Genomic DNA, 20,897 nt, shown 5'->3' on the forward strand with positions numbered 1-20,897 from the left:
CAAACGAGAAGGCCTGGATCGCTCAGTCTTGAAGAATGATAGACGAGGCAAGGTGCTAATGATGTGACTGGTATTTGGCATTCAGGCGGGCATCACCAGACGGAATACGGCGGTATACAGCAGGTATTGCTGCCCAAGTGCTTCCACGACGCCGGCGAAATCAGCGGTGGCGATGGCGGCATATTCTACCATTGCATGACTTGGATGTCAAACATCAAACATTCCAGGTGGTCGGTCCTAGGACACCGGCAGGGATCAATGTCTGCTCCACGTCGTCGAGATCTGCCATATGACGTCTTATATTAACCTTGCTAGCTGCAGCCTGCAATGTCCTTCTCAAACTTGTTTCCTTCCCTGGCTCAAATTATGATTCGGCAGCCATGCATCACATAACACCGCGTACTAGTAGTACGGAGTACTAGGTACTATGGAGCACTACTGCGGCGCACCGGACTAGACAGAGCCTCCATGGCATTGAAAGGTTGACCAACTGGTGGTCGGTGGGCCAGTCAGCAGTCGACCAGCCAACACGACCAGACTTCGAATTTGATGCTCAACGCAATGTCAGTTGCAAACTTCCAGTGTGATGTCGGCCAGGCGCTTGAGTGGCCAGGTACCATCCAGTCAAGTTGGGGAGACCCGTGGCTCCCTCCCTCCCGCCCTCCTTGCCCCCTCCACCTGTTTCCAGCTAGACAAGGAATCATGCTGAATGGTGCATGTGCCGATTGTCGCAACCGGCCAAAGCCCTCTTCAAAGTTCAACCAAGTGTTGTTCCCCAGCTTCTGAGGTTGGCTGTTTGCAGCCTGGCTAGCTACTTTACATAGTACCTACCTAACTTACCTAGGTCAAACATTTGAAATGTCAATGCATGTACATACTGCCGAGTTTCCGTCAATACCTTGATGCGCCGAGCGGGAAAGGACTAGGACTGGAGCGCACTAATAGCATTGAGTTCAAGCGCAACGTGCTCCAAGTAGTACTGGGCTACTACTGAGTAGTATACTTAAGTATGCTAGACACATACTACTAGCAAATCAGACCATGCACATTCATTATTATGTACAAGTATTCAGGTATTATACAGGCACAATCTTGCGCAGATCCCGCCACATTCAACATGAAGAGCGGCAGCGCAGAGAATGGAATCAAAACGCACCATCAGCACCACAATCGCAGCAGACTTGCAAACCCACGTTGAAATCCACCCGTCAGCTTGTACTACTATTATTAATCCTATTCTCCATTGGCAATCATCGTCCAACTTATTAAGTGGCTAGTCCACTGAGCAACAGGTAAGTCGATTCGAAAAATATAGTGGCATCTGCTGGTGGATCGGATTGGAATGCAAGCAATCAGAAGGCAGCTGTTTCTCATGACTCCCACACTTGCCTTCTCCTAAAGTTGCTGGACAACCTGACTCGGCATTCGGAACAGGCCTACCATTGGCTTGTGTCACGGGCAGCACAGACCGGGTGATAATTATTAGAGAAGCCACCTTTGGTTTCGGTTTCTTTTTTCGTTCGGCCCTATCTGGTTGTACATATCGTTGCCCTACCTCTGATTGCCGTTATGTGGGCATCTATCCAATTGTGTGATATTTCGCAGACCTCCCACTATTGTATTGTATATACACGTGGTCACCTGTCCGAGGGAGACAGACCTGGACGCATGGACAGGGAGGTTTTTGCTTCCCCAGCCGGTATCTACACAGATAACTGCCATAGACTCGGTATCGATATCACGGTGTCTTCCGTCACTGGTACTAATAGCATAGTGACACCCAGACAGAGACTCCAGGCTCGTCGGATCCACCTCGTCTCCCACCAGACTCTCGTGGTGTCTGCATTTCTCCCGGGAAACGAGCAAACATTATTACCCCTCTGCGTGAAGAAAACAGGGGCTGGCGGTCGACGGAGAACGGGGGCAATGACAAAAAAAAATGAAAAAGGGTCAAAAATCACGGCATAATTAAGAGAACGGGGAAGAAAAGGGTTGGCCAAATTCCTGCAACCAGTCGTTTCAATTTAGGTACTTAAAGTAGTTACTATGCACACCTGGTTTGATTGACACAAGTCTGCAAATAGCCTTTAGGACAAAGGAGCACTTGAGGCTAATTGGCCTGGTTTGAATGCCCCTGCCTTGGCCGCCCTTCACAGCCTTCACAGCTGTAGCGCTTATGCCTCGTTTGGGTCTTAGCCGCTGAGATTTGGTTCCGTCTCACCCCAGGTGCCGCTTTGTCGCCCAGGCTCTGCAGCGTCCTAGCACTTGACTTGAGGGCTCCAAGGCTCCAGGGCTCTCAGGCATACCATGTATGGTGTATGGGGCACGGCGTGCTCCGTAGGCGCTCAAGTCGGGTGCTGCCAGGCATTCCAGTCTCTTCCTCACTCCCGCCTCCCTCCCTTCAACATCTGAAGTGAACACGGCACCATCGTAATCCCAACTTTGCCGTGACACCGTCAATCCGGGCCCCGGATACAGTTGCAAAGACGAAGCCCATGGTTGAACAAGCAGTGACGTTTCTCCTACTCTTGTCTTCGTTTCCTCTTCCAACGTACAGACCATGTCCTCTCCGTGGAAAAAACAGCCGGAAGATGTGGTCGACAGCGTTCTAAAGCGGGCAGAAGTCAGCAAGGTGAGTCGAGGCGACAACCGTCCAACACAAATCCGCCACGTACCTGTTCCCTTTTCTCGGCCACTGCTTGGCTCCATGTTAGTCTCAAACTCAGAGGCGTGCATGGCTGACACCCGTTTAGATTGCACGCAGACTGCAGAACCGCTTGGCTTTGGCCCAGTTCAAGACTAAGCATGGTTGGGAAGACTTGACGCTCGACTCCATCGAACCCAAATTGGAGGAGGAAATGCGAAGACGACGCCTTTGCGACGGAGACGTCTTATCCGACTCGTCATCCAGCGCATCCGATCTACCTTACCCGACAAAAGCTCTGATGAGCTCGCCGCTCAAGGCACCTTTATTCTCCGATGCCATCGGGTCGAGCAACGGGAGCTCGGGTCACCGAAAGCGTACATACTTTGCATCGTTTGACCATACGGCCTCAAGCCCAAGCAAGCGCTTTCGCGCATCGCCGACAGCACACAAGTCCTTTTCAGGACACTCCACGTGGAAGGACAGTCATGAGTTGGCGCAGTCGTCACCTATCAAGCCTCGGCGCCAACAGCACTTTACCACGTCAGGTGGGCCAGATGTGTCATTTTTCCAGCAACGCAGAATGACAGATGCCTTAACATCGCCAAACTTTGCAGCGCCTTCGGACGACGACGACGACCTGCTACCTGCGCACTCGTTCACCGTCAATAACGTCCGGTCGTCTCCGCCACGTACTCCGCCCTTGCAAACCCGAGGCCTTGCAAGCAAGCGGAGTAAAGAAACCTTGGATGCTGGCAATGGTGGCAAGACGGGAGAAGAAGGTGCAGACCTTTTGCTGTATCTTGCAGCGTCGCCATCTCCAGCGGTCAAGTCGAACCGAGGCCGCATGGAACGTCTGTCAACCCCTCCACCCAAGAACAGCAAGTTGGACCTGCCATCATCCATGATGACAACACCGGGCGGAGGCAACTTGTTTCCCAATACTCCTGGCCAGGGATTTGACTTTGCAGACTTTGTCAACATCACTCCTAGCCCGGCACAGAAACCATGGAGAACACCTGGTCCCATGTCTGCTCGCACACCCCTCAGTGTGACCAGGCGAAGGCTAACTTTTGAGGAGCCTCTGGCCTAAGTCCATTGATAATGTTAGCTTTTGCTCTTACATATGGAGAGAGGCGGCGCTAACCTTCTGACCCTCTCCCACATTTACTATCGCATTTATTTCCTTGTGTATATGATACCATGATTACAGTACTTGTTAGACTGTGGCAACTACGGATTCTACCTAACTATAAAGCATTGCGGGAACCCAAAGTTCATCACCAGAATGAGGCGATTCGGGAGTTCAGATGTCTCATGTTGTTCTTTGTTTTGTATCTCGATGTATTATTGCATGCTGTGAGCTAGCAGATTCATTCTCTGGGTTTGGCTCCTGCGCTTTGTCTCTGGACAGCGCAAAGTATGTCTATCTATCCCGCTGTGAGGATAATTGAGGAGGGAATACTGGATAGGTTTGGACTTGGTGTGTATGGAAGCGGTGGTCGGACGTTCTGGTTTATTTTTTGTCTGCTTGATTTTGTCTATTTTGCGTTGCTTCTCATGCGCAAGTTAGATTTTTATCTGAGGGAAGGGAGGGCAAAACGTCAAGCTACCAAGCACAGGTTAGCTGGATGGCGAAGGAAGTCTAGAATCCTAATTGACTACCTATATATGTTTTTGACATGTGAAAATTTTACCGCCATTGTCGATGCATGGCTGCCCCGGCATCTATTATCGTGAGTCAACCGTGTAGCTTCGTATCTCGCAGGTGAACCTCAGCCAGCCACTCGACACTTGAAGTTGGTTTCCAGCGCGGTCAACGCGCCACGTCAGACACTTAACGCGTCTTTTTAACGGGGCAGCGCGACATAGTCGCGTGAAGGCCGCGAAGGTCAATATCAGCCTTATCCAATCAGAAGCAAGATGACCCATTTCGTCCCTGACCATGATGTCAACCCAAAAGTCTGTTGGACCCCAGTCGCCATTGGCCCGGAATAAAAAGGCCGGCTTGATCGAATCGTTGCAACGATGCCTGTCCCAAAGTTACGTGCATATTAAGTCACGACGAGGAACTGCTGTAACTGGCTGCACTCTGAGAACCATACCCTTATTTCTGTTCAATTTTTCCACTGTTGACCAGTGCGTTGCCCCGAGAGACTTTGCTAACTTTGCGTTTGTTCTGTTCTGTATAAATGTTTATGTACAGGGTAAGTGCACACAAACATCTTCCAGTTGACGTTTTACAGAGAACTCCTCCGTGCTCCGTGCGACAGAGTCTAGCGTCTGCTGTTGCTCCTGATCATTGGCTTTATTGCTGCTCGGGTTAGTAATGCGCCCATGCAAAAATTTAGCCTCTTAGTGTTGATATGCAATCGTATTCTAAACTGTTGTGATTGCCCAATTGACGAGATCCCCCCTCACCCGTGTCTCTGTTGCAATTTAAGCTTTGAAAAGGTCAGGGAGCCAGTGTGGCCCTTCATTGGCCCTTCATTCTCAATTATTCCCTTCACTGCCGAGTTGGCCGCACTGGTGGCTCACGGCCGGTGCCATTGGCTGGGGTACACCAGATCACTTAACCGAGATATAAAATTTGGTCCTTCTGTGAGCGATGACGATAGCCACATGCCGTTTGGTCACGGTACGAATATTCTTCGGCAATGTAGGGGTTATGATAGCACAGCCCGCCAGAAGCAGTTCCCAAATATACTATACTGTCAATGTATGTATTTGTTTATACAGTCTTTTCATCTATTACTGAACCTAGTCTTATACACGTTGGTCTCGGCTTGGGGGTTTTCGCATTTGGTACGCCACTGCCGCCCATACCAATCGCATAGCGGCAATCCTCTGATCAACGTCGAAGAAGTCGTACCAAGCACTTTTCCAGGCTTGGACTTTGCCCCAGCTGCGTTTTGATAAATCCGGCTCGGGTGAACCGTCCAGAACCTCGAGCAATCGAGTAGGGACGCGGACCCTCAGAATGGACACATGGTGAAAAAGAGAGCTTATCACAAAAATGTCATCATAGACGGAACCTTCAACTCTGCCAATGGCCTCGTATTTGGCTTTCCGGTCCCACGAAGACGCCGGAGGGCGAACCATACGGTAATTGTCATAGACGGGCATGGTTCTACGAGCCCTCTTCATGGCCGGTCCGTTCCGGCGGCCGTTCAAGTCCTTGCCCTGCTGGCGGTCGTCCACGGGGGGGACGTCCTGCTCGACTTCACGCCCAATGGGCCCCCCTAGGCCGCCGCCCCATCGCCTTTGAGTCGTCCACCACTGATCGTGTCCAAAGCGGACTTCCTCCCTCCCCTCACGGTGTCGATGTTGAGCCGTGATCAGGGCGGCCAGCACCTCCCGTGCCAGGTCCGATGACTGCGCCGTTTCGGCATCTGGTCCGGTGAAATTCACTGTTGGGCGTGCACTTACTGCGGCAACTGGGCCGTAGACGACACCCGCTCGGGCAGTCTCCCGTGTCATGGGGCTCTGGAACACGAAGTGGCAATTTGATGGCGTGTATGACTTGCGTTGCTTCCGTCCAGCAGGCGAGTTGAGGTGGAGTCTTGGTTCTAGCCTTGCTCTGGAAACGTTGCAACCAAAGTCATAAGAAACCAGCTTTATGAAGGCGTTGAGGAGATTTTGTCTGTATTCTGGGGGCATGGAATGGCCAGAGGAGGTCCGGCCCATTGTAGGGGCATGTGGTGGTTCAGCATGTGTTTGGGTATCACATTCGATACAGCCAGATGTGTCACTTGCCGTGGTCAACTCCGGAGACGGCGGCAGCTCAGGAGGCCGGGATGGATCGTCCCAGAAGGAAGTGAAGAGTTCCAGGCAACGGAAGAATTCGTAAGTGTTGCCTAACCTTGCCTGCTGCTTGCCCTTTGGAGGTGAAATCCTCCTCACGGTGCGGAAGGCGTCGTCATTAGTATTGGAGAGTTCTCGCCGGCGCTCAAGGTATACCTGGCATCCCGGGGACAGATTCCCGTTTCTCAATGGAAACCGATCTTTGCCGTCTTGATTACGGGCTTCCTCAGCGGTGAAGCGGTCCCACTGACGGAAATCTGGTAGGCAGCACGTGTCAGGTATAAGGTCAGATTCGTCGGCATCTAGTTTCAGATCGAGCCCTATGGCCAAGAGACCAGCTGGCCCCAGAACAAGCGAATCTCGGCCAGTCTGTTCCAGCAAAGCTGGCAATGATTGACTATCGCCGCCAATTATCACATCATCTTGTGCAAATGGCTGATATCTTGGTAGATTGATGGGTGTCGGACTGGATATGTCCCCCGAATCTACCCTTGGGGTCAGGCTTGCTATGAGCTGGGTCAGACAAATTGTAATTGATGGCAAGCCAACGTCAGACAAGGGAAGCAGAAGCACACAAGCGAATGGGCTTGAGGATCTGTTTGGAAAACCAGACTGTATGCTTCAAGCTAACTACACAAAGTTGGTTTGTGGCTAGCAAAATCATGGGCCCACGACAGAGATGTGTCTTTCGGTTTTAGGAGGAATGTGTATGAAACTTGAAACAGATTTTACGACATGAACGGCTTTAGAGGAAGAGAGAGCTCACCCCGTGAGCGATCAAACTTACGAGAAACAGGAAAGGGTCCAAACATGACGACACCACTAGAAGGTGGCCTAGAAGCCCTAGATGATTGGTTCTGTTTGTCGGTAGCGTCGCTATCAATAGCAAGAGAGGAGGAAGGCTTTGTCCATGTGTCAAAAATTGCCCCGGTCAGCAGCGTTATCACCGGAGGGCCACCCCAGAAAACCTTCCTTCCCGTCACGCCAACAGGAACCAAGATGTCAGCCAAGACCAAGCCTAGGGCGTGGATGTGGTTCAATATGTCCGGTGCAATATTTGATGGCCAGGAGTTGGTTATGGAGGCAGAGACTATGCGCAATCCGGCCACCGAGAAACCCAACGGCTGCGGCGGACAGGCAATTGATGGACCGATATCGAAACCACAACGCACGGACAACTGACAAGCTACCGAAACAGACACGGCTATGATGTCGAACGCCGATAGGGACGAAATGACAGAGAAGGCCGGAGCCGAAGCGATGGTGAAGATTCTGGGTGGTGAATGCCGACTCAGGCCCAATACTGGTCCGTGGAATCTGGAGCGTGCGTACGAGGACGATTGGGTCAAGGTACTCGAGGTTGAGGACGACAATACACCCGCAGCGGGAATTTTGGAGCTGAGTCTGGGCGCCAGGTTTGAGCACACTCGCAGGAGGACAGGAGAACAGGGATCCCGACAGCATTGACCATGAAGAGAGAGAGCGTTGAGTGGCGAGCATGAAGCGTCGATCGAGGTCCGGTGTGTGTGCCTGTCAATGACACTCCAAGCTCCACCGCCCACGAAGTATCAAACGGGGGGTGGGAGTGGGTCTCCCGAATTGGAAACACACAGGCCAGGTTGACGATTTATCTACCTACTTAAGTAGGCATGTATTTGCATGTAATATGTACGGCACAATGATAGAGAGGAGGGGGGATAAATTGACGTGCAGTAATTCATTGATAGTAAGCCGACAAGTCAGACACGACAAGTCACTCACAACGCTTACATGTAAGGTCTGGATTCTGGATATAGACACGTGCGGCCGGTATTTGACATGCCAGCACGGTGGGGAGTGGCAAAGCCAAGTCTTGTTCCCCGTCTCACGCAGGCGAGTCGCTCAAACGACACAACGACACGTCTTCATGCTCCACGTCGATAATGCGTGTGCGCCTTAAATACATCAGACAGCTTCATCAAAATGCTCCCATTGCTGATGCTGATGCTGCAAAACGACAGGTTAAATAGGGAACAGAGTAAAAAAAGAAACCCCCCCCACACACAGGATTATTTGTAGGCACTGCTTAAAAGTACATCTATCCATGTAATGTTTCGAAACGATTTCCATCTTCCCCCCTCCTCCTGCTCGCCAGACCCCCCGCTCAACTCGGCCAAATTCAAAGTGTCACCAAAGAGCAGAATCGAGCATCACTATCGGGTAGCTCTCCCATGCCCGCTGATCCATTTCAAGAGCAAAGGGCAAAACATGTGCCGCCGAAACAATGTCGAACTTTAATCCTGACGGAAGCGCCGTCGTCCCGGACACGACGCAGGACACGACGCAGGAAACATGCCGACAAAAGGACTGAATCCTGCTCCGTACCGGCAATGGCGCAGCAATCATTCATGGATCCTCGTTTTAAATCGCCGAGATGGTGTTGGGCAGGTGCTTGGTCACCCTCAACGGGCCCGCTTGCGTATGGTTCTGACGATGCTCGTGCTTCAGAAGTGTCGCAGACCCAGGGTTGCCACAACCCCTGTTCCATCGTCCCCGACTGAGGATTGTTAACGACTCTTTGCATTCATCATCCAAAACGTATCAATGCAAGGTTTGCGTAAGACTGTGGTCCAGTCTATGCCAGTTGAGGCCTCATGTCGTTTCTGGATTGCTTCGTGCACATGGCCATGATGTCCATCCGCAACCCCTCACCTCCCCTCGCCTCCCCCCCAACTCCCGACTTCCCGAATCTTCTAATGCCTGGGTTTTTCTTTTTGGATAAACCCTGCTGACAAAATTCGATTCGTTTCCAAACATTCAACTTAGTTCTACTCTTCCAAATCCGCATCCCAACTCATAGGGCTGTCCTTTTATCATGTCGTGTCATGGATCTTGACCCAGATCTCCCTCAACACAGTCGAGCCGATTGATATCAGAGCACAAACACCTTGATTCGAGTGCTGGATGAGGTCTCGTGGCTGTCTTGGTCACGGGTTACACATAATACACAGGAGTGTCGAGGCTCATCGACACCTCTACATCTCGACCCTGGCTCCAACAAACACCATCTTCGAGTATGTCGACGACTGCTTCTGGCTCCAACACCGACCTCACCATGTCTAGGCCTCCCCCGGGTGCTCATACCACTGCAACTAGGGGGCCCAGATGTAGTCCCTTGACAGGCCGAGCTCTCATGGGGGTCAACTACAATACCTCTACAGAATGTATTACCTCGCGGCCAGCCGCAATATTGGAAGATGGCCCAGACTCGTTTACAGTAGTCATACCACCAACAGAGAATCGGAACTCGCCTGATCTTGCCCGTTCCAGCTTTGTCATCGAAGATGTTGAAGGATCCTCACCGCAAACCACAAATTCTTCTCAATTTTCCGCCAGTTCTACCAGGAGCCCAGCGAATCCAACGACATCACTCCTCACGTCATCAACCTCACCGTCGAAATCATCTGCCTCATCGAGTGTAGCGTCGTTGACCCCAACCTCAACATTAAGCTCTTGCAACTCAACTTCAAGCGTGCTGTCTACATCAATTTCAAGCACTGTAGCTCGTCCTCCCCAGCAAGACGACCCAGGGAACCCCCCCAGAGATCCTCCTCCTCCTACGGAATTCCAACCTGGCACGGGAAACTCTCCACCAGATAACCCTCCGCTAAGCGAGACTACTTCTCCAAGCAGTACTACTCCAAGCAGTACTTCTCCAAGCAGCACTTCTCCAAGCAACGCTCCTCCTCGAAATGACAACCCTCCAAACAACCCTCCTCCAGGCGACACTCCTCCAAATAATCCTCCCCCAGGCGACACTACTCCTCCAAGCAACACTCCAAGCAACACTCCTTCAAGCAACACTCCTCCAAGCAACCCTCCTCCAAGCAACCCTCCTCCAGGCGACACTACTCCTCCAAGCAACACTCCTCCAAGCAACACTCCTTCAAGCAACACTCCTCCAAGCAACCCTCCTCCAAGCAACCCTCCTCCAGGCGACACTCCTCCTAATAACCCTCCCCCAGGCGACACTACTTCTCCAGGAAACGCCTCTCCAAGCAACACTTTTCCTAATAACACTCCCCCTAACAACCCTTCTTCAGCATCCAAACCTACAGACAGGAACACGCCGCAAGATAGTTCTTCGCAAATGCAGAAATCTACCAATGATAGTACACAGGCCCCCAAAGCTTCAACCCCCGAACCTCAGGTTGAGGCTAAGCCGACGAGCGTCGAAACATCATCTACTGAAAACCGCCAATCTTCAAGCAATGGAGTCTCGAATACACCTGTGGCATCTGTGGCACCTCCACCAAGCAGCAATGTAAATAGCCCAACATCTCAAACAGCGAAACCAGCCACTTCTGGCAAAGGAAAAGCCGAAACTTCGGGGTCTGTCAACAATCCTGGAGCAAAGCCTTCCGATCCTGGTGTTGTTGCCCCGGCCATCCCCATCCCTACGACCTTGGAAACGACTGCAAATAACTTATCGCCTACTGCTGAAAAAGAAGCCCAGGATACTAGTGCCTCCCCTATCTCCACCAAATCATTTCCAGGCAATCTGCCTGATACCACATCCACTAGTAGACCTCAAGGGGGTAAAGGCCCCGTTGATCCCGGGGTCTCACCCGCTTCGAGTTCTCACGGCAAAATACACATGTCGACAGGCGCAATTGTGGGAATATCAGTCGGCAGCATTGCGTTTATAGCTTTAATAGCCCTTTCAATTTGGTTTTGCAGAAGAAGGTCAAAGAAGCAGCGGGTAGAGTCGATGCTGAATCCGCCCCTTACCAGGTCTGATAGAGGACCGAAGACCAGGGAAATGGCTGCGCTTGGCGCAACCAAGAGTTGCCTATTTCAGTGGCTACCGGGGACTGGGAAAGATCTCACCGGTGACGACAATCCTGAATCCTCGACAATTGCAAGGGCAATACCAAATATGTCTGAGAGGACGGCGATGCCGGGGATGCTTGGCGGAGAGGCGATCAGCAATTATCCGCCTGCTCAACCGGGATATAATGGGCATTTTCGTGGGAAATATAGCATCAACGGAGCAAATTGGCCCGAGTTGGGCGTCAATCAAGGCCAAGTTGATCCCCTAAATCCCTTCTCTGACGGGAATGCTGTGGAACTGTCTGGCCAACCACCGTCATTACCTCCTTTAGCACTTTTCTTTGATATGCCAGGGGAATATGAATCAAGACCTATGCCTAGCACCGGTCCTGCCAAGTCACGCCAGTCTCGTGGGAGATCTCTTGATCTCAGTGTCGGAGCATCACAATACCCAGCAGCACAGCCTTTGGAGTCGAGGCCACACTCGGTTCACCGAGAATCCGTACAAAGCATAGATTCGTTCACAACCAGGCGGAACAAATTCCGTTCAGATCCTTTTGACTTGGAGGAAATCGAAAGTCGCCTCTTGTCAGGCCAAAGCCAAGTTCCAGAGATGCCGCGACGAACAGTCACCAGTTCGAAATATAGTTCTGGCGCTGGCAGTGCTTCCTCATCGCGGTATACCAGTGGAATCAGCGTGAGCGATTGGAGCTTGATGAATGCCACCAGGACCACTGGGCCGTCGGCACCTGCACCGGCCAATAAGCTCGTCAGTTGGGACAATCTATCGTCGGTAGACGACTTTCGACCAGGAAATAGAAGACAGCCGTCTAAAGACAAGAAAAAATCGGCGGTTGTGTTCGGCCAGGCTTTGTAGTTGGGGTGGGTGTATTGCAGAAGGGAGCATGGTTAGCGGAGGAAAAAGGCGTTTCAGTGAGCGGAATATGGCATTTTATTGGAGTGATACCACAAGCAAACGGATACCGTAGCCGGAAAATATGACGAGATATGAGCATTATCAAGAAACCCCCCCGAGAAACGTGAAGCAAAACGTATGATATTCTTCATAAAGAAGCCAGCAATAGGTTGCTTAGGCCTGTTTATCTAAACCTGACAAGTTGGTTCGCAGAATCTCACCTCTTGCCCCGGCCCACGCCCTTCTATTTCCATTCTCAAACAGCCGGAACTGGTGCGGGCTGGGAGTACCGTCCATCAGGATTCTCGAAAGCTGCCGGTCCTTGAGCCAGAGAGTCCATCCCTTGAGCCCGTAGCCCAAGTGAGGGAAGACATCCGAACCCGCGGCCTCGTCGGCCCAAGCCATCCACTTGGCTCCATCCACCCAGCCGGGGATTACGGTGCCCTCGGAGGCCAGAGACACGAGCCACCTGTGCTGCTGGTTCACCTGCGCCGTCATCTCCTGCACAGTCGGCAACTGGTGCTCGCCGGCCCAGACGCGCGCAAGAGCCATGGAGGCCAGGTCGTACAGCTGAAACGCCGGAGACGGGAAAGCGATGGCTCCCATAAAGGCCAGATGCTGAGGCAGCTGCAGCGAGAACATGTTCCGGTACAGCCTAGCCAACGCGCGAGAGTTGGATCCCGGCGACGCTGTCCAGGCCTCGGGCTGTTCCAATGTGGGATCGTATCGGCCAGCTAAACTGTAATCCGCCTTGTATCCCGTACAAAACACAATGGCGTCGGCTTCAAGTTGGCTTCCACTGTCGAGCTGGACAGTCTTGGGACCCGTCACCCTGTTCAAGCCCTTGACTAGTGTGATGTTTCCCTCTAGTATGTGCGGTATCACAGTATCCGAGACGACGGGCGGCGTGCGAGTTGGCAGCGGAGCGGTGCCCAAGTCCCAGTCCTGCGGAAGTTCTGGAAAACCCTTGTGTGTCGTGGCTGTGAGAAACTTTCTCATAATCGTACTGGACACGGCCGAGGGGAGGAGCTGCAGAGTCTCGAAAATGATGCCCTTTCTGTGATTGAAGGCGTGGTCCATCGGTTTGCCTTCTATGAAACGAGGGAGCTAATGGTATTTTATTTAGTTTGCCCGATTCTTTTTTTTTTGGTTCTCGCGAATATCCGCGTTTTTGGGGACAACATACTACGAACGCATCGTGTCGGCGGGATATGTAGACATGTTTCGCGTGGCCGACAAGGGTTGTCGCCGTGTCCACGGCGGAATTTGAAAGGCCTACGATCAGTACCGTTTTGTCCTTCAACGAGCTCGGCCTATGACATTCACATGAGAAAATACGAGTCAGGCCCTGTTTCCTGTTGGGGTCCAAGCAGCAGTGGCGGCGGAGATATCTGACCTCTTGTACCCGGCGCTGTGAATAACTTCGCCCTCGAACACGTCTAGCCCGTCAATTTTAGGCATCAACGGCAGCTTGTTGATTCCGGTAGCAAGAACAATCTTGTCAAATACCTGAGACGTGGTCTCGCCCTTTTTGACCATTCGAACAGTCCACTGCTCGCTCTTTTCGTCAAAGTCCACATGAACAATTTCCGTCTGGAGTCGGATATGACTCTGGAGCGAAAAGTGCGAGGCATAGTCGTAGAGATATTTCTGAATGTGGCGAGCTTCTGGAAATACTGGGGTGTCTGGAATTGTGAATTGGTTAGCTAATCGACTCGGCCGAGTCTGATATTTGTATATGCCTATATATAGTCGTGTTATTTACCTTTGGAGAAGGGAAAGTCTGTGAAGCATCCCTGGAAGTTGTTCGTTCAGCAAAAGCGAATTGTTCTGCAACATGCGTCAAGGTGGTAAAAAGCAGTTGGGGTAGACTAACGCGCTGCTTCGAAATATTTGACACGGTGCCTGTCGAGAAGTCAGACCCATGAGCACCAGCATGTTCTCAAGGAATTGGGGGAAACGAAAAAAAGAGAGAAAAAATATTATCGCCTCGTGACGTACTCTCGAGAACTGTGGTCTGGTCGTCATCTCTATAGTTCCAAAGGCCGCCCACAACATCCGCCTTGTCAAACCCCGTCGCTTTAAAACCCTTCTCAAGCAAGTTCTTGAGCGTTACCAGACCCAACGGCCCTGTTACCACGTTGTTTTAGCACCTTGTCGCAATTTCAGGAGTGATGCAGGCCGCCTACCGAGACCAATAACAGCCACTGTAGCGGGCGCCATCGCCATAATTGTAAAAGAAGGGTGAATCTCAGAGGCAGGATAGAAATCAATACAACACAAGGGAAAAAGGGTGTCGCAGGGGTTCAACATATATGTGCGTAGTCCTATTATTATACAGCCTGTTTGGTCCGTTCGGAAGCCGGATGCGATGACCAGGGACCCTAGAATTCATCACTTCAGCCGATTAGATTGATAACTGATGGTTCCCATATTATACGCGAAGCGGCTGAGCCTTGGCTAGGACATGCACGCAGTAAGAACGGGGCAATATTGAAGACATAGCATGGTCTATTCGTCCGATCCGCATCAGCTATTTCCCCGTTGCTCACCAAGTTCCAATACGGATGCCTCGTTTTGGACGCCAATGCCACCGTGGTGGTAGTATCAAGGCGAGCTGGCAGGGTTAGGATATTGTGACTCACGCCCGTCAGTCCATTAGATGCAACACGAGGCTGAAATGAAACAGACCATCCGGGTTCACTACGACCCTCAATAGGGCGGCGTCGCAGAGACTATTAGGGCCACCCAAATATTTTCGCCTGGTTCGGCGTGTGTTCCAACCCCTGCGTATTTCCGTTTTAGCTCTATGAATTTATAGCCGCGGTGTATATGACATATCCTCAGGAAGCAAGTCCTCGTGATCCTTCATAGCAAACCCTCGGTATCCGACCTCAATATTGCATCAATATGCCAGTGTAGCAAATCTCGCGTTGCCAAAGCGTCTTCTAGACTGTCGTGGCCGCGACCCTTGACCTGAATGGTTCTGTTAAGTCGTTTCAGCGTAAGGGCTTTCAGCGACAACCCGCCCTCCTGTAAGTTTGTGGCAGCAGTGTTATCTTTATCTTCAACAGCAGAGCTAGGGTTTGCAGATTCTCCCATCTCGGTATTTTCGGATTCTTCCCACTCCCTGCGCCGAGACAAGTCTTCCTCCAAGCGACGCTTTCCTGTTTCCAGTATCAAGGTGTCGACGATTCGATGGTGAATCCAGCGTAGTGACGTGAGGTCTTGATGTCCGGCATGGCCAATGACAACAGTATCAGGTCCGACAAACTTGTATAAAGCTTGCCTTGCTGAATCTCGACCGAGAATGCACTTCCGGCGGCGACGAGAGTCGTCCATGGTATGCCTTGTTACGCCTGAGAAACGGGTGTTATAATGTGCCATCTTTACACTCGGGTAGACAAGACTGTCTATGAGCACAGCACCAGTGAAAAAGTCCACCACGGATAGACGAATTAGCTCCGATTCCCCGGAACTGGCCGTTCCCATTTCACAATCCAACACCACAGCAGCCACGTGAGTTGGGAGAGGCGCAGTTTTCGTTTCGTAAAATTGCCAATTCTTCTCGAGTTCACCTACATTATAATGACGAGGGGAATGCTCATGCTGCCCGGCGCATGGTTTTGAGAATAGCGGCCCGTTGCAACAGGTCCATTTCTGGAATGCTCTGTCAGCCATCTTTCACATGAGGACACAGGGGTGAACTACACAGGTCGTTATTCAGAGGATAAAGTAAAAAATGCTTACCCTGTTTGCTACGTGGCCTGGGTGATAGCTGCAGATGAAAGATGTGTTTCCAGAACTACCATCTTGCGTACGCTCGGTCCCCTTGGCCGCTTTATCCAACGCTTGCTTGGTATGAGGGTTGATTTGACTTTCCGTGACGACTGCGCCTGAGGCACGATTCGAACTGTGCAGCTCAAGATGATTTGGCCTGCTCACAGCAGCATCAGATGCAGAAGGAAGCTTTGGTTCAGCAGGCTGATTTCGTTGCCGCCTGTTTTTCAGCACTTGAGAGGAATCAGAGTGTTAATAGCGTAGTCTTGACCAGTTTTTTTTGGCCATGTTCCATCTCACCTTTGCAGCACTTCTCGCATCGTTCCTTTCGTTGCAGGTCCGTGGAGCTCAACCTGGAAAAAATATATCCAGCCTTTTTCAGCTGGCCATGGGGCTGCACATAGTGGTGCAGCAGCTGCAAATAGTCTGGCGTTGGCTGGACAGGCCCGTATGACCTTTCAGTCGCCATGACTTGCGCACAAAGTTGGGAATAGCACCATGGGATGAGAGGTTTAAAGGTGTTTGAAGGTGCAACTGTGGGATTTTGACACGCACAAACGATGCTTGGGAGTCGAGGTACCTAGGTACCAAGGTACCTGTACTTAGGTGAAACGGTCTGTTGGCAGCTGGCGGCCCTTAACTCGCAGCTGTGAAAGACGGTGCTTAAGTGCCAGGAGGGCGAGACTAATAATAAGAGTACTTGTGTACAAGGTAGTAGTCAACTTGATCGATTTTGGTTGCTGGCAACATTGACATGAGTGAGGCCGAACTGCAGCCTTACCGGTTCACTTGAGCAGCTGTGGCTGCGGGCGGATCGTGTTCAATGATTGGGCCCGAATGTTGGTGAAACGGCACCTGGGGCGTTGGGCAGTCTTGACAGAGTGGTCGCAACATGCAACCGAGTCTGAAGCTATGGACGAATCTCCTGAGATGCGGATTGGTAGGAAAATTGTATGGCAGAGGAGTCTCCACGAGCCAGTCCGCCGCTAAAGAGATAGGAAAGAAGAGAGTGTCGAGCAACGACGACAAAAAGGAAAGGGCCAACACGTTACGCAACAAATCGCTTTGAAGCATGCATAGAGCTTATTTACAGCGGACACAAAATCGCAAATGGAAATATCGTACCAAGCATCACTGTCGAAGCAATGGCTGCACAATAATGCAACCAGAGCTGCTCGCTCCAGCAAGCTTTGAAGATGCTTGCGTTCAAGTCAAGAACGCAAGACTGGCCATCAACGAATGGGCTATGAAGCGGCAAAGTCGGCGGTATGCTCCTTTCCCCGCCTTTCCCTTTCTTCTTTCTTGGCCGGAAAATGAAAGGAAACCGCACGTAAAAGAGGTGACGTAGGAGTACTCCGTACCAATTCACACATTCTGGTAGGCAGTTTCCTTCATGGCCGCGCAAACAGTCAATACTTTGTTGTGCGACGGCTCTCTTCCGATGCCGCCTGCGCACTTTGATTGGCCCAGCCACGCTCTCCGTTCAGCTGTCGGCCTCGCCGCTAAAGGCCCTGGCGCGCCACACAGGCGCGCAAGTGGGCATCGGGGTATCGATTGATCGGATTCTTTTCTGCCATTGGGCCGAGCATTAAAGAAGCCTCGGTATATCTCGAGCGAAAATGGCATGGGGGATGCTTTGACGTACGATACGGAGCACCCCTTACCCATAGTAATACTTGTTCTGTACATACAATCTGTTGAGTGAACCGATGGGCACATAATGTCTGTACGCTCGTCCTTGTCGAGCTGTTGTGAATCAACAACCACCTATGTACTTACCTAGGCAGACAGGTAGGCAGGGGCCTGGGATCAAAGGCACAAGCATCAAGCATCAAGCATCAAGCAAATCTACACAGGCGCGGGAGCGAACATGATGTCCTGGGTGTTTAAGGCTGCGACGAGAGCGGCCAATGGTTACTTTTCAGTGCCAGATGAAACAATATTGGTTGCTTCCTGGGTACTTGCTTGCCGAATACTACGTTTGCCGAATACTTGTATGCTCAGATTTACTGGTAGCATGGAGAAGATGGGACGCGACCATCAGGCTGCAACGATGGAGGGGAGGTTATGAAGCGGGATGACAACATGTTGTCTAATCTACTACATAGCTATTGCACTCTGCAGGTGTGTAGGTGTGCACGGGCCTGCCTGGGTATGGAGGAGTTCTACTCCGTACTCCGTAGTTGTAACCCCATATGCAGATGGAGATTTTTCTTCTTCTAGTGCTGCCACATGGCTGTTCGCCAGGGGTTGAGCAAAGCCTATGGATGCTGACGTGCAGCCACGAACCGGATTGGACCAAAGAGAAAAATAAAATACAATAAGAAATGAAAAAAAATCCACGGTGCATGTCATACACCTGTAGGTGAGATGGGCATTGTTGAACGGTAGCAACGGCAGGAAGATGACGTGAATCATCAGGAGGATGGAGAAAAACATGATCATCAATGACGGCATTCGCATCAGCACACCAGAGAGCGCCGCGGTTGACTAGCGCGCAAGAGCCGCCATCGGCTGTGCTGCGCCCCGGAGAAGGATCAATTGATGCCAACTGGTGCGCTGAAGTGAGCATTCCCCTGGTGGTCCCTGGTTTACTTGGCGGGCTGGTGGAGCACGGCGCATGCACATGTGGCACCTGCACCGCCACAGCCGACATGGACAGGTGGTGCAGCGCTGCCAGAGGTGCTTAAAATATTCCAGACGTCAACCAGACTGGTCCAGATATCGGCGTGTCCGGCCCTGGCATCCCCTGCCGGCCTGAAAACCCGTCGACGGGAGCGCTGGAACATTGAAAAGAGCATGGAACACACATGCAACCAGCCTAGCGGCGCCACAGAAGCGGGAAGCCTCCAACCTCAGCGACCGGCCTTCAGTAATGTTTGGAGCCCCGGAGCGGACCAGCACTGACTAGACATGGACAGCCATCAATGTGAGACTGGGTTAGGCCGAGTTGGAATCATCATCATCACTCTCTCGAAGCTGCACTAGTAGATCGGACCAACTTGCAGCATCGTACATACATGATTAGCTTCCGGCTTTGGAACCACACTTGGTCTAGCACTCTTTGTTGCCTCAGCCGTGCCATCGAGGCGCAATTGCAGACGGCAGCAGCACCACGGCGAAAACCGTCGCTTGATGGGCGTGCACGACACTACAAGCTAAGCGATGAATGACGCCGCTTGCCTGTGAACAGATCCCTCATCGTCATCGTCATCGGTCGTCAGCGTGATCAGGCGATACATGCCTCTCGTATGTATGCCCGATTAAAGTCAATTCGTCTGGCATATGTTGCGTCGGCAGCAAACCCACTGGGCTGTACAGGAACATGGCACCCAGGATTTGGTTGATAACGGTAATAAGCACGAGGTGCAATATTCAATGTTGAAGCTGGTAGTGGCTCAATCTGCGTGCAGGAGGCGGCTCCAGGTCGCCCAGGTCCGAATGCCAAGTTAAGTACGTAAAGTACATACGCCGTACCTAGCAAGATGAGACCTCGACCAGACATGCAGCAATTTCCAAGTACTAACTATTAACTACATAGTAGTTGCATCTCGGGTTGCATTTGAAATGCTCAACCGGACATCTCCAAGACCCTACAGCACGCCCCAAGGGTCCAGGGTCGCCAGTTGGGTTGAATCGCATTGAACCACCTTGGACACGCCTAGTTCATGCAAATTCATGCAATCCATGCTCGACTTGCTCCGGCGTCAGCGCCCTCGTTTAGCACGTGTCCGATATACAGTGGGTGTAGTAGTGCTTGACAGTACTCCGTACACTTGCTGAGAAGTAGACATGGACGTAATGATCCCTGTTCGACTGGACGTTTGACGTGAGCCCCAGCACCAGCACCAACCAGGCGTAATAACAAGAACGATGACTATCGCAACATTAAACACTCCAAGATACAAGTATTCGCACGTACAATGTGCGTTGACGCTCTGCCCACTTGGCAGTTTTAAAGGCACCACATGCAGCTTTAAAAGGCTGGCAGCAATCTAATCAAACTTGACCAGACTAGACTTGAGACACTGGACTGGTACCACTGGTCAACGGCCGTTAAAGCCTCAAGCTGTGCTGTGCTGCATTGGTACACCCAGATGCCCACTGTAGTTAGTACACATGTGCACATGTCCCGGTGCTGCTGGGGCTCCTCTCCTCTCCACAGTGCTAGTACACTGACCAGCCCCGCTGACCGGCCTGGTCTTAACGTAGGTCCTGCTGGGGTTTTTGGGGTCTTGGGCCGTCCAGGTCTGCATCCCGGGTGCATGTGCGGCTTTGGCGAAATGCATGCACGCAAGCAAAATGTCAACTGGTCCGTCGTCCAGCCCGATGCTGCTCTGGCACTGGGCCGTCGTCATAATCCGAGCTTTTTTGCTGTCCATGTGTGGGAGAAGAAAAAAAAATACCCAACCTGGCTCCCCTCCACGGTCGTTCGTTCGTTCGTTCGTTCGTCCCGTCAAGTACTTGGTCAATACTATATCTCGGTGCCCATCGCCCGTCGCCCGCCGCCCGTCGCCAGCTGGCCACGCCGAACGACATGCGTTGACGCCTGCTAGCCCTTAAGCCACAGCACCGGACCGGTTGACATTATTATTGACTTGTTGACCACGCTTGACCCGTTGACACCACCGCTCGGCACACACCACCAACCACCTCGTCCTCCTCGCCCTCTGCGTTCTGCACACTCGTGCTCACCACGCCCAAGTCTGACGCTGACCGTTGCCCGTTTACGTTTCCATCTCCGTCTCTATCACCCATCCTCTATTAAGCCAAGCACAGCCAGCCCGTCCTGGGGTGCTGCGGCCTCGCATCCGCCCTTGGACCAGCGCATCCGTCATCGCCGGCTTTCCTCAACCAGCTTCTTCAGCCTTGCGCGTCTCTCGCAAACATTGAACCCGGCTCTGCTTACTTTGCTCCCTCGGGCTGCTGTTTACCTTGGCC

The 20,897-nt window shown here is 51.9% G+C and overlaps 6 protein-coding genes across 6 annotated transcripts; 3 read left to right on the forward strand and 3 right to left on the reverse strand.

Moving 5' to 3' along the window:
- Window positions 1–2,560: 2,560 nt before the first annotated feature.
- G6M90_00g042860 (uncharacterized protein) lies at window positions 2,561–3,737 on the forward strand (the record flags this gene model as incomplete). The annotated part of the gene is made up of 2 exons (XM_014692135.1): window positions 2,561–2,632; window positions 2,754–3,737. 2 exons carry the CDS (start codon window positions 2,561–2,563, stop codon window positions 3,735–3,737), a joined length of 1,056 nt encoding a protein of 351 aa, XP_014547621.1.
- Window positions 3,738–5,410: 1,673 nt separating this feature from the next.
- On the reverse strand, window positions 5,411–7,260 carry G6M90_00g042870 (uncharacterized protein; the record flags this gene model as incomplete). Its single annotated transcript, XM_014692136.1, has 2 exons — window positions 5,411–6,954; window positions 7,236–7,260. 2 exons carry the CDS (start codon window positions 7,258–7,260, stop codon window positions 5,411–5,413), a joined length of 1,569 nt encoding a protein of 522 aa, XP_014547622.1.
- A 397-nt stretch (window positions 7,261–7,657) lies between these two features.
- G6M90_00g042880 (uncharacterized protein) lies at window positions 7,658–7,915 on the forward strand (the record flags this gene model as incomplete). The annotated part of the gene is made up of 1 exon (XM_066130311.1): window positions 7,658–7,915. One exon carries the CDS (start codon window positions 7,658–7,660, stop codon window positions 7,913–7,915), a length of 258 nt encoding a protein of 85 aa, XP_065986208.1.
- Window positions 7,916–9,503: 1,588 nt separating this feature from the next.
- Window positions 9,504–12,137, forward strand: G6M90_00g042890 (uncharacterized protein; the record flags this gene model as incomplete). The annotated part of the gene is made up of 1 exon (XM_014692137.2): window positions 9,504–12,137. The coding sequence occupies one exon, from the start codon at window positions 9,504–9,506 to the stop codon at window positions 12,135–12,137; it is 2,634 nt and encodes an 877-aa protein (XP_014547623.2).
- Window positions 12,138–12,350: 213 nt separating this feature from the next.
- Window positions 12,351–14,405, reverse strand: aurF_1 (Monooxygenase aurF; the record flags this gene model as incomplete). The annotated part of the gene is made up of 7 exons (XM_066130312.1): window positions 12,351–13,283; window positions 13,363–13,489; window positions 13,573–13,861; window positions 13,942–13,972; window positions 14,053–14,081; window positions 14,178–14,306; window positions 14,366–14,405. The coding sequence occupies 7 exons, from the start codon at window positions 14,403–14,405 to the stop codon at window positions 12,351–12,353; spliced, it is 1,578 nt and encodes a 525-aa protein (XP_065986397.1).
- Window positions 14,406–15,044: 639 nt separating this feature from the next.
- Window positions 15,045–16,425, reverse strand: rex3_0 (RNA exonuclease 3; the record flags this gene model as incomplete). Its single annotated transcript, XM_014692139.2, has 3 exons — window positions 15,045–15,836; window positions 15,927–16,189; window positions 16,257–16,425. 3 exons carry the CDS (start codon window positions 16,423–16,425, stop codon window positions 15,045–15,047), a joined length of 1,224 nt encoding a protein of 407 aa, XP_014547625.2.
- Window positions 16,426–20,897: the final 4,472 nt, after the last annotated feature.

Source organism: Metarhizium brunneum, chromosome 2 (genome assembly GCF_013426205.1).
Source record: "Metarhizium brunneum chromosome 2, complete sequence".
NCBI lineage: Eukaryota > Fungi > Ascomycota > Sordariomycetes > Hypocreales > Clavicipitaceae > Metarhizium > Metarhizium brunneum.